We start from the raw sequence: 12,133 nt of genomic DNA, 5'->3' as shown, positions 1-12,133 counted from the left end.
TGCTGTTCCCACTCCAAGTGCTGCCTTTTCTCCTCCTTCCTGGCTGGGGAGGGATGTCCAGGCCAATTGGCACAGACATCTGTTGAACACTGAGCACTCCCTCAGGCCAAGCAGGATCTTGGCTTGTGGTTCAGAAATTCATGGGTTTCTTCTTTTCGTGGAGCAGATGGGCTTGTGGTCCTTCAAACCCCTCCACTTCTTTTTCCTTTTTGGGGACACGGTTTATTCACTGCTTATGTTGGGATCTAGATCTGAAAGTCATTGATGAGTGTGCACTGCAGCAGAGTTGCATATATATATTTATATATATATTCCCTTGGAAACATGCCTGATGTACAGCTAACAGTTGTGCTTTTGATACAAAAGCCTTTGTTAATTGAGTTGTGAAATTGCTTCCTTGATGCTGCGTGCTGGAATCTGTGGGACTCATTATTCATAGGCGATGACTATCTTCAGAGGACTTCACTTGCAGCCAAATAATTCTCTTTTAAGTTATTTAAAGTTATTTTCTGATTTAATGTAAACTTGCTTTAATTGTGCAGTTTATGCTCTGACTCGCACATGATTTCCCTTGAATTTCCACAGGCTGTGTATTTTTAGGTGAAATATATTTGAGTCTTAAATGTGTCTAGAGAAAATATTCACTTAATTTCGATGGGATATTCAGCACTGTTGAGTGAAAAACTGAGCCAGTCCTTTGTAATTAGGGAGTGGCACAACAGTGATCACTGTGTCCTTGAGTAACTAATAATCCTGTAGAGGCTGAATATTCATTTCCACCACATACAAATGGTGTTTTTATCATTCTCAACAAGTGATATTCTCCTCTTTGATGGCTTACAAACAACTGTAGAAATGTCAGAACATTTCAAGCTATGCCTTTCTTTTAAAAAAAAAAATTAAATATTCCCTTTCTTTTCCCATGTAGATGGCAGAGGTTGAAGCAGATCTAAGCAGATCAAAATTGCTCCGGGAAAAGCAAGCCAGAGAATTCTCCTGGCAGTTGGATGAGATCAAGAAAGGATATGAACAACAGGTCAGTTGCTTTGCTCCTCCAGGTGGAGGGGAGAAAACACCCTTCCTGCAGCTGTAGGTCACTGTGTGTAGCTGTCCTTCCTATAAAAACACCATTTATAGATATGCAGAGTTTGTGGTGGGCTGGAGGGGGATGTAGTATTTTCTACACAGAAAATACTTTTTGTTTCCCCTTCACAACCCTTTGTACCTCTGACTCTTTCAAATTGTTTCCCAGGCTTACACCTATTTTCATAATCACCAGGTTCAATTATTTAGCACATTATCTGTTTCTCTTCTTGTCAAGAAACAGCAGTTTATTCTTTTTATCATTTTTGACACGGGGAGTGTTCGTATGAATGCTTGTTTTGGCCCACTGAACGTGATTTTCTTCTTTGTAATGTAATTTCAGGGTTGGGAAATACTCAGGAAACGTTTGGGTGGAGACAAGAAAGTTTTGTTCAGTACTGCTGTGAAATGTAAAGGGGGGGAAAGCAGAAGGAGAGAAATTATTGCATGGCACAGATTTGGGAGCTGAGGAGCTGCACCAGACACGGTGTGAGCTGGTTCTTGGTCATGAAATTAAAGTGGCCTTTGTTGGTAACACCTGCTGAAGGACTGAAAAGGGATTTTTAGTACTTTGTAGGAACGAGGTGGTTAATCCATGAAAGTTCTCTCTTATCACTGTTGTTGTGTGGATCTAAGCTTGCATTTCCAGCAGGGAAATGTGGTTTCATTTCTGTTTATCTTCTGTGCCGTGAGAGGATGAAACGCTGCGGTTGGCTTTGGAGCCAGGCCTGCTCTGGCCCATCTGGAAGGGGCTTTTTCAGGGAATTTAGGAACAAGATCGCTTCGGTAGGTGTTGAGAGACCCCTGCTCTGGGCTGGGGAGGAACAATGGTGTGTTTTGTGTGTGGCTCTTGGAACAGAAGGGATTTTGTTGGGTCAGATCAAAGCAACGTCACCACTTGTGCTGCCACCTGACAGAGGTGACACGCTGGCCTCTGGAAGGGTGAGGGACACCTCACAGGTGTTCAGCTTAACTGGGAGATGTTATTTATGATGATTCCTGCATTTAGTGATTCAGAAATAGTCAGAGATACTGGGGATTTGTGCAGGAAAGGTGAGGAAGTTTGGTGTGTCAAGGACTTGCTGAAAGGAGCACGATGGGAGTGTCAGGGTCAGTTGGACAATTAAAGAATTTTTTGTTTAGTCATGTTTTCACATCATTTTAGGGATATGGTTGGCTCACATTTTTTCTTTACAGTTCTCATAATTTGTAGTGCATCTTTAAAGTCCCAAGTAAGCATTTATTAAAATACTTCGTTCCCATTTTCCCATCCCAGATTTTAATCTGTAGAGATAAATGCTAACCTGCAGTGTATCGGGAGTTACAACATTCCTGTTCTACCTACAAATGGTAATTTTTTAATGTCCCTTGTAATATCCACCAAGCCATAGATAAAATTTTCTGCCAATATTCAGCTGACTTTGCACACTAAAGGCAAATGATAATATCTCATATTGTCATGGTTTGGTTTTATGTGTCTTCTTTTATTTGACTGTGTCAAAAAAACCCACAAAGCAAGAAATTAATATGAGAGTTAAAAATTTTTTGGTGAATCTATTCTGTAGCAATGCTGGTGTTGTGGTAAACATCAGTGAAAGCTTTTTTCACTGAGATGTTTACTGCTTCCCATTTATTTTATCCAGGATAGCTGCTTTTACTGTAAGAAAGAACAGCTAAGCTTTATGAGACATCACTGGAACCCGAGGGTTTCAGCCCTAAACAGCTAAACAATGAGAGCCTAAGAAGAATTTTCAGTAGAATCCTGTTTATGCCCTTTTTAAAATTTTTTTTCCTCTTTGTCCTTCATCTGGAATGTTCTTTGAAAGTTGGTGAGCATGAAGAATACGTGGCCCTTCCTGCAGATTGCAGGGGGTTATCAGTGGGAATGAGGTTCTTTGGGAGGCACAGAGCCCCTCCAGCCCCACCACGGAGCAGGATGAGCTCAGTTCTTCCACTCCTAAAATTTCCTTTCAGTCCTTCCAACTTCTGTTTCTCTGCACTGCTCTCTATTTATGCTTCAGAACTTCTAAACTATTTTTTAAAGCAGACTTTTCCTTGCCTTGTCTTACTGCATATTTCTTTGGTTGTTACTTGGCAAGGACCACTCTGATTTAAAGTGTTTAAATAGAGCAGTGAATTCAAAGTGGGGATACATTTTGACAGGGCTCCAGCAGACTTCCAGTTGGAAATAGACACCCAACCAAAAACCTGGATATTTTAGCTACCTGAGAAATGTAGTGATTGCTTCGAGATGTTTTGCCTCAAGTGTCTGAATCTAATTGAAAAAACGAAGTTTAGACATCAAAAGGGAAGGGAAATTGCCCTACAGATTTATTTTTTGTTGGCTTTCATGGTGAGTGGCAAGGGTAGCACTAATGGCAACCTGGACAATTCAGTTGTCCATAATTTTAATCAGATTGGTAATAAAGAACCAAATTAACTGATGTGTTACCCAGTTCCCCAATCTGAAAGACATTTTGGGAGTGTAGGCACTTGGAGCAGTGGTTTTACTTCTCTGCTTTATCTGAATGGTTGATGTCACAGGACTCTACTAGAATCCTGATTTCAAAACAAATATTGGTGTGAACATGGACTGTTCATTGTGGGCCTGAAAGATTGCTCTGCCTGCAGATTAGACATACATTGATATTTATCTGGTATTTATTACAACAAATACCCCGATACATTGATACTTATTTACCTTTATCCTTTGCTTCAAAAATAATTTGGAAAAAAACCACAGCACTTAATATCTTATTAGCTTTTCAAATGCACTCAAATCCATTAATAAAGCAAAAAGGAACTTTTGGATCTAGCAGTATTTGGTTTCAGCTGTCACATGTCCCTCCTGGTCCCAGCTCCATCTGATTCGGTGCCACTTGCTTTTGAAGTATCCACTGAGAACACTCTCAGAGAGAGAAACTGGTGGCTTTTTTTTTTTTTTTCTTCTTTAAATATACTTTAGCTCAACTTTGTTCTACTTGCAGCTGTTAGATTTGAAAGTATATTTTGAAGAAAAAAAAAAAAATAACTCCAGCAGCACCAGAGTTGCTATCTGCTGGGAGCAGCTGCTTGCGGCACTTCAAAGCCAGTGGACAGCACAGTGAAGGCCTCAGCCTTTCCTGCCTTTGAAATGGTTGCAGTATCTGTAGTTGGGCTTTATGGCACTGTCAGCACAGGAAGAAAGGTTGTTTGGTTTTTTGCACCCCCTCCCTTTTTTTTTTTTTTTTTTCATTTTTCCCCCCTACTTTCTAATTACATCCTCAATCCAGCTCAAAATACCTGGGAAGTGTTTCTGACGAGTTCATCTTCTGTGAGCCCAAATGTTTGAAAGATCATGTGCCCAGACTTTCCAGTAATGGATTTTAGTCAAATTTGACAGAAAAGTTAAGGAACTTGCTGGTTTTTTTCCCATATCCTTGTCAGTTGAGCACTTTCTGAGAGCACATCTTTTGTGGGGAGTGGTGGTTCCATGGCAGAGATGGGGCAGGGCTTCATGCAGGGACATTCCCCAGCACACTCAAGTACATACACACCTTTGTTTCAAGCAGATTTTCATAAATTGTTGAGAATGGAACACTTCCAGTGAACTCAATGTGATTCTAATGCTTAAATGACATTAGCTTGTCCTTTAAAAAAATCCCCAAACTATTAATAATAACTGTGATCACTGTTACACCCATGGTTTGCTGTGAACAGTTGCTGAAGTGACTGAGTGAATGTGAAATAAATGAGATGCAAGATTAGTAAGAGAGCCAAAGCCTAGGAAATTTTATTTTCCATCAACAGCAAACCATTTGAGTTATTGTGATAGCAGGATGAGGTTACCTGATGAATTATGGCCATACTCTGAGATTAAATGCCAGCCTAAATATATAAATAATCCTTTTGATTTGGTTCATCTTTAACTGTGTTTATTCCCTTTAAAGATAATTATTCATGCTTCCATAGGAAAGTGGAAAGTTGTTACATGATAGCTGAAGAATCACCCTGTATCTCAGGAAATCCTTTCTTGTGACATTTATTGTTGGGATCTGACTTCTGTAAAAGTTATGAAGAAATTAGAGTTGTCATCTTGTCCTATGAATCCAAATAGGGAAGAGACACCTTCAGAAATATTTTCCTGGATATTTAATGAAATCACTTTGAAATCATGCTAAAGACAAGCCAATAGACAATGCCTTTAAGTTGGCAGCAAGACAAAGGTGTGGTTAAGTTTAAATATGCCTTTTATAATAAAAGAAGTGAAGTAAAGAAGTGCAAAATAGCTGGTTAAAAGTGAAAAAAGCATGTTTGTAATGTTACCTGCCAGCAGCAAGGACAACATCTGAGGTGCTGCTGGGGACACTGTTCTTGTTTTAGCAGTGTGCTGGAGCAGAGAAAAGTGTTATTGAGAGGAGAGGAAGAATATTCTGTCGATCTTTTTGTCTTTTATAACTTTCTAGTGAGGTTAATTTAAAGAAAAGAGTGAGGTTCTCTCAGGCAAAGGCTTCACTTAGTAATTAACACTAATGGAGATAACAAGCTCCACCTCCAGCTCGCTTTGTCCCCATACCCTTGTGCTGTTAGGAGTTCCTGCCACTGCACCTCCATTCTGGCTTCCCTTCTGGCCTCATTCTTAATTTTCTGGTTTTTTAGCTTCTCTTTTACCGATCTGCTACCCGCCCAAGTGAAGGAAACACTTGCAAAGCCCAGTTTGAAATCTGCTGTTCCTTGGACAGACCCATGTCCCAAGCATTTCTTAGCTGTGCATTAACCTGGCCATTTATTTTCAGAGATCCACAGTCCATTTTTAGTATGCTGGTTTAGTTGTGAGGAGAGAGTCTTTGTGGAAAGCTTTGTTCCTCTCCTCTTTGTCTGTACTCGAAGATAATTGAAATACAGTCTGTTCTTGCAAGGAGGCCAAATGAGCACGTTAGTAGAAGCTCTAAATTTTTCATGTCATCGGCAACAAGCTGCATAAATTTCATTTAATAAATTAATCTAGGATGCATAAACGTTTCCTTTGAACCATCCTAAGACACAGATGAATACCATTTGTGCAGAATATCTGAGGAATAGTTTCTTCAATCAACATCAACTTTTTGCTTTATAGCTAAAACTCACAAATGGGAAAAGGAGACGAATTTAACCTCCAAGTGAAGAGTGGGTGGAAATCTTCTCATGGTGCCATTGCTGTTTACAGAATTGTTAACCAGACAGATGGGTATTTGCACGGTCTCCTTCAGGCATCTGAGCCGTGTGTGATGCAGAGTTGAAAGCCTGAGCTCCCTGTGTAGTCAAAGAATCCACTTTGAGGGGAGGAGGGAGAGGGAGGCGATTCCAGAAACACAAACGGGTGCCTGCGGTAAGCAGCCAGGCTGGGAAGGCAGCTCTGTGTTCAGAGGAGGCCCTTGGATAAACTGAATCCCTAAACAAAGACTGCACACAGCAAATTCTGCTGCAGACAGGCGTTTGCAGTGGCTCAAGGTCTGCTAGTTGGAAAGGAATATTTCTCTTTGCAGCCTGCGATGGGTTTGGGGGTGTGGGTGGGTTGGGGAGGGAAGGGAAGGGGAGGAACCTCCTGATGTTCGTCGTGGCACCAAGTTGGATTTAATCATGGGATGCAACTCCATTTCCAGTATAATGTTACAAGAGGGCTGGAGAGGGATTTTTCACAAGGGCATGTAGTGATGGGACAAGGAGCAATGGCCATGAGCTGACGGAAGGCAGGTTTAGATTAGATATTAAGAAGAAATTCTCTACTATAAGAGTAGTAAGGCCCTAGCGCAGGTTGCCCAGAGACATTGTGGACTCCTCATCCCTGAAGTGCCCAATGCCAGGTTGGACAGGGCTTGGAGCAAGCTGGGGCAATGAAAGGTGTCCCTGCCCATGGCTGGGGCTTGGAATCAGAAGAGCTTTAAAGGTCCATTCCAACCCAAACAATTCTGTGGTTCTATGATTTAAAACCAAATTTACTCATGCCAGAAGCTTGGGAAGATGGAATGATTGTGGTGGAGTTTGTGCTGCTCATACTTTAAAAATATTAAAATTCTAAAAAGCCTTTATGAGTAAAAATGTATAGATTGGGAATATAATTTTATATAGTGAGAGTGAGACCATTCAGATGCATTATTTTAGGGGAGGATAAATCAAACTGCAGTTTGGCTAAAGACTGGCTTGTTTCTTTTAAAGAATTTCTTGCAATTCTTAGTTTGCAGTTGAAAAAGAATTATTAGTGGTTGGTGAAAAGGTGTAAGTATTACAGAAAACACAGTCATACCAATTAAATTATTGCAGCCTGCAATGAAATAGAAAGTCATGTACAGTACCCCACGTGTGGTAATGTATTTTTCACTGTCCCATTTGCCCTTGGCTCATTGCACCCCTTATATCTTGGGAGACTTTATGTTTCAACTTACAGAAAAATCTCCCTCCAAAAAAGTGTAAATTAAAATCCATTTAATTTACCTGCTGCAACGATGCTCTGTTCTGGTTTTCTCCCTTAACTTGCAGTGAAAATGTTCCTTTTCTGCCCAAAGTTATGCTGAACCAGACCCCAACATGATTAGCAGTCACTCCTCCAGGCTGCTAGATCAGATTGCTTTTAGCAGCAGCATTTGCAGGGATGGGTAATCCCCATATCCTCATGGAACATGCAGGTTTATTGATAGGCTTAGGAGACACAAAATGCTCCATTTTGCTGGAGTTGTTCTTTGGGGACAGATCATGTGCTGTGCCTTGCCTGGGCAGGGACTGGGGCAGGGTAATCATGTAAAAACCTGATTTTCAAACTCTTAAATTATTTTAGGATGGAAATGCTTAAAGCAGACGTGCTGTAGGTGTGCTGCAGAGTGAATTTAGCTCAGTGACACGTGCAATACATTGGTGGCTTCTCCAGCCCTCAGTTCAGTCATGCCAAAACAGTGCTCGTAAAATCATCCTGCCTTGCAAAACCATATTTTATATAGGTGTTACTTAAAATATTTCTGGAATTGCGGACATAAATTTACATGGATTTTCATACTTTGGTGTCAAATATTTATTGTAGCAGTTACATTTTTCAAAGAAGTAGTGAGCTAACTAATTTCCTTTCCCTCCTTTGGGGACTCTAAAAAGAATTTCAAAGGCGTGCTTGTTCTTGAGAACAAGTTGAAATTGTTCTAAAATTGAAAAGCCTAAACTTAGCATGTGATGTAAAAGCAAAAACTGGGTAGTAGAAGACCTTGTCTAAATTAGAGACTTTCAAAAGGTATTTGCTGGTGTTGATTAAATTACAAATCTTTGGCTTCTGAAAACATCTCCTGCCATCAGTGGGCTGTTTATTGTCAATCTTTGTTCTTCAGGCGTGCTAGCAGCAGCAGGATTTCACCTTGGCTCTGTGTTAGACTGTCTCTTGTTTTAACAAATTGTCCTAAAGCACCTCCCCTTGCGAGTGCAGTTCCATCTGCCTGTGTTCACCAGCTGAGTTGTCACTGGCCTGGGCACAAACCACGCTGCCAGGTTTGTTTGGCATCTTTTTGTGTGAGTGAACAACAAGAGACTGTCAATATTCTTGCATTAATCTTTTTTAGCTCTTCGTTAAGAGTTTTGTTTTCTTCTTAACATCCTTTTCTCTGCAAGAATAAGGAAGTTTAAATTTTGGTTAAAATCTAAATTTAGAAGAAATAGTGTCATTAAAAGCAGAGTTTAAAATAAATAGTGTAGTTCTGATGACAGTTTAGTAAATCACCTGTTGGCTGTTGCCTTGAATGGTGTTCTGTCACACTGTGTGGAAACAAAAAATGAAGAATTCAGCTAAGAAGAGATCATAATTTTAAAATATTTGTGTTATAACAGCAGTGGTAAGATAGGCTCTCTCAGGTCAGACAGACATTCCTGCTTGATTTTGTGTCCAGGCCATAACTGGAGACAGGAGCAGATGCACAGGGAAGGGAATGAGAGATTTTCATCTTTGAGAGAACAAGACGAGGAAACATCCAAGGCACAATGAATGCCCTGTGATTATGGTAATAGGGCACACACGATTATTTAATGAATGTTTCCTTTCAGCCTCGCCCCTAATGCCCATTGTGAGCGTCGTGTTGCTTGTCTGGCTGAAATGTATAGCACCTAGCAGTGCCTGTCCCTGGACATTGAAGTGCTGGAGTGGAGCAGACACTTGAATGTGATCTGATGAAGTGCTCAGCATCAAGGGGTGGATGCAGCAAGATCTCCACATGACAGAATTTTTGAAGGAGGTGGTTTTGTTATATCATTCATAAAGGCTCTCTCTACCTCAAAGAGGAGACAGAATCTGTCTGGTTTGTGAAGAATTAATACAATTTTCATGCAGTTTCCTGTGATGAAGTCCTGTTGTTGCTGAAAAGCAGCATGGATTTTCTCTTTCCGTTTTTTGGTATATGATAATTTTTTTTTCCTTTAAAAAACAACCCAATAAAAATACAAGAATGAGAGAGGGAGGAGTGGAAGGGAAGCCATAGTGCTTGGCAGCAGTTCTGAGGGGAGCAGGAGCTTCAGGGAGTGCTCACCAGGGCAGGGAATGGCTGCTCAGTCACTTTGTGCTCTTTATTTGTTGGTTGGGAATGTGGAATACCTGCTAATATTCATTAGGGAAGATGGGTGTGGAGGCCTCTGAGGGATGAAAATGCTCTGGTCCTCATCCTTTCTCTCCTCTCCTGTTTCTCCGCCTCCGCTCCCTTCCAGAAACATCTTAAAGTACCAAACCAAATCCATCATGTGGAATACGTAGCTTTAAATTAATAGGGTTTTAAAATTTTTCTTCAACAAATTTTCCTCTTGTAAAGCACCTCCCCTCATGCTACCACTCTTTCTCTTCCCATGGATGAGCTGAGGGAACACCCCTCCTACTGAAGGACCTTTAGCTCATTCCATCTATTCAATTAAAATCTTTGTGTCTATAAATGCTGGAAGTGAAGAGATTACTAACCAAAACAATTTACTTTGGTTGGTGTGATAAAGGTGTAGAGCTGGAGAAGCAGGATGTGTTCCCTGCTCCCTCTGGGTCACATTCCCTGCCTGCTGCCCTGTCTTCTGGCAAAAAAGTGACATCTCCAATAACTGAAGCTTTCCACAGCAAACTGCCTTAACCCAGACCTACATGGAACAACCAGCTGAAAACCCAATAATTAAGACAGCAAAATGTTTGAAGGGAAAGGCCTCTCCTGTTGACACGATTACTTTTTAATCAGGTCTTATTTATGAAGGAACACTGAACATTTTTTCTCCCAAATCAGGCAAAGGCTCTACAGTTATTTTAGGGAGCAACAGCTTTTTCTCTTAGGCACAGGATGGACACCGCGAGCATCCAAGAGAAGCCAGGTTTGTACAGAAACCTTGGGCAAAAACCTGGCGTAAAGAACTTGGTGTGAGGATTCCAGGCCCAGCCTGGAAAGTGTGAGGGGTTAACCCCTGCAGGGACTTGAGGCACCTCCTAATGAGCTCTTTAGTGTTATTAAATAATGTAGATACGTTAAACCGTGCAGTGTTGCATCTGCTCTTCTCCTCGCTCCGTTTGTGGAAGGATGCTCCCAACCACAGCATGGACGGCACGTTTCCCTTTTAAGCTTGCAACACGCTGATCTGCACTTTGAGAAAATGCCCTTTTTTTAAAAAATTATTTTAACTTAGCTTCAAATTTTCCCCGCGGAAGCCGAACAACCAGCTGATATGATTCCAGAATTGAATGCTACAGCTTTAAGATAAGGTGCCGGGCGCTCTCGGCGCTCACACAGCGGCTCCTCCCGTCCGCTCTTTTTTTCCTTTCTCATGCTGAAAATACCCCACCATGTTCACGATAAGAGATTTCTCTCTTTTTTTTTTTTTTTTTTTTTGTTATTTTTCTTCTTTCCCCCCCTTCCTCCTTCTCCGAAATCCACCAAAACTGAAGAAAAATCCAAGTGACTGTTCTTAGCAGCTGTGTGGCCCGGAGTTCAGTGGGGAAGCGGCTTCCTGCCGTCCCTATTCATCACCTGCTTCAAAGGCGGCCTGGCCGCTCCAGTGTGCAGGCCAGGTAGGGTGCCTTTGTGCGCAGGCGGGAGGATTAATATCAAAGCTGCAGCAACCAGGCCCTTGGTCTCAGGCTGCCATTCAGGCAAGCGGGGAGAGGCTAAGAGTGGCCAAGGTCACAGCATCCAGTGTGGTGCGGACTGGGAACGGCTCCTGAGAATAGAGGGCTTCTTATGAAATCATGGTGCAAGCTTGCGGCACAGCAGGTGCCCTTCTGGAACACATACATCTGTTTATGTTGGGATAGCGTAGCTGACAACGGGATAATAGAGCTTTGTTTTTTTTATAATTTTCTTGCTCTTTTTTTTTTTTTATTTAAGGGGAAAAAAAAAAAAAGACAACTCTATGCGCCAGCGTTGAGGAATATCGCAGGAAGAGCGTTCGCTTTGGAAATCATAAAGAATTCTTGCAAAGCTTTAATTGCTGGGGTGGGGGGTTGTGTGTGTGTATACTTAAGCGAAGGGGCGAGCAGGCTGCCTATTAACCATTTAGGATCCTCAGTCCTGCTGAGTGAGGAGCAGCAGCGGGATACGGGGGCACCCGCCACACAATGCGACAATGCCTCCCCTTTTTTTTTTTTTTTTTTTTTTTAATATTATTTTTTCGTACGCTTCCGACATTTGTACCAACAAATTGGGTAAGGATGCGCTGGATTTGCTCGGTTGTCTCCATTGTTGGGATTGTCTGGAGGAATTCTGTCACGCTAACGGTGGCTTTTTAAGAGGTGAGGTAATAGTGACGTAAAAATAAAATTGCCAACTTGATGAAATTAAGGGGGAAATTAAGCTGTAGACGAGTTGTCATGACGACAAGGATGTTCTATTGATGAACTGTACTCCTCCCTGTCCAATCAGATAGTGGAGCTGAAGCTGGAGCATGAACAGGAGAAGACGCACCTATTCCAGCAGCACAACACAGCGCACGAATGCCTGGTCCGAGACCATCAACGGGAGATGGAGAAACTGGAGAAGCAGCTTCGCGCTGCCATGGCAGAGCACGAGAGCCAAACTCAGGACTGCAGGAAGCGAGACGGCCAGGTAAC

The 12,133-nt window shown here is 41.7% G+C and overlaps 1 protein-coding gene across 4 annotated transcripts in view; it reads left to right on the top strand.

Annotated features, from left to right (window-relative positions):
- CEP112 (centrosomal protein 112) overlaps nucleotides 1-12,133 on the top strand; it is a 161,917-nt gene that overhangs the window by 60,689 nt on the left and 89,095 nt on the right. For all 4 annotated transcript variants that reach the window (XM_058038779.1, XM_058038781.1, XM_058038780.1 and 1 more), the window contains exons 19-20: nucleotides 929-1,036; nucleotides 11,946-12,128. In XM_058038779.1, the coding sequence (XP_057894762.1) occupies nucleotides 929-1,036; nucleotides 11,946-12,128 (291 nt within the window). The remainder of the gene's footprint in view (nucleotides 1-928; nucleotides 1,037-11,945; nucleotides 12,129-12,133) is intronic.

Source organism: Melospiza georgiana, chromosome 21 (genome assembly GCF_028018845.1).
Source record: "Melospiza georgiana isolate bMelGeo1 chromosome 21, bMelGeo1.pri, whole genome shotgun sequence".
Lineage (NCBI taxonomy): Eukaryota > Metazoa > Chordata > Aves > Passeriformes > Passerellidae > Melospiza > Melospiza georgiana.
This window is presented reverse-complemented; position numbering and strand designations above follow the sequence as displayed.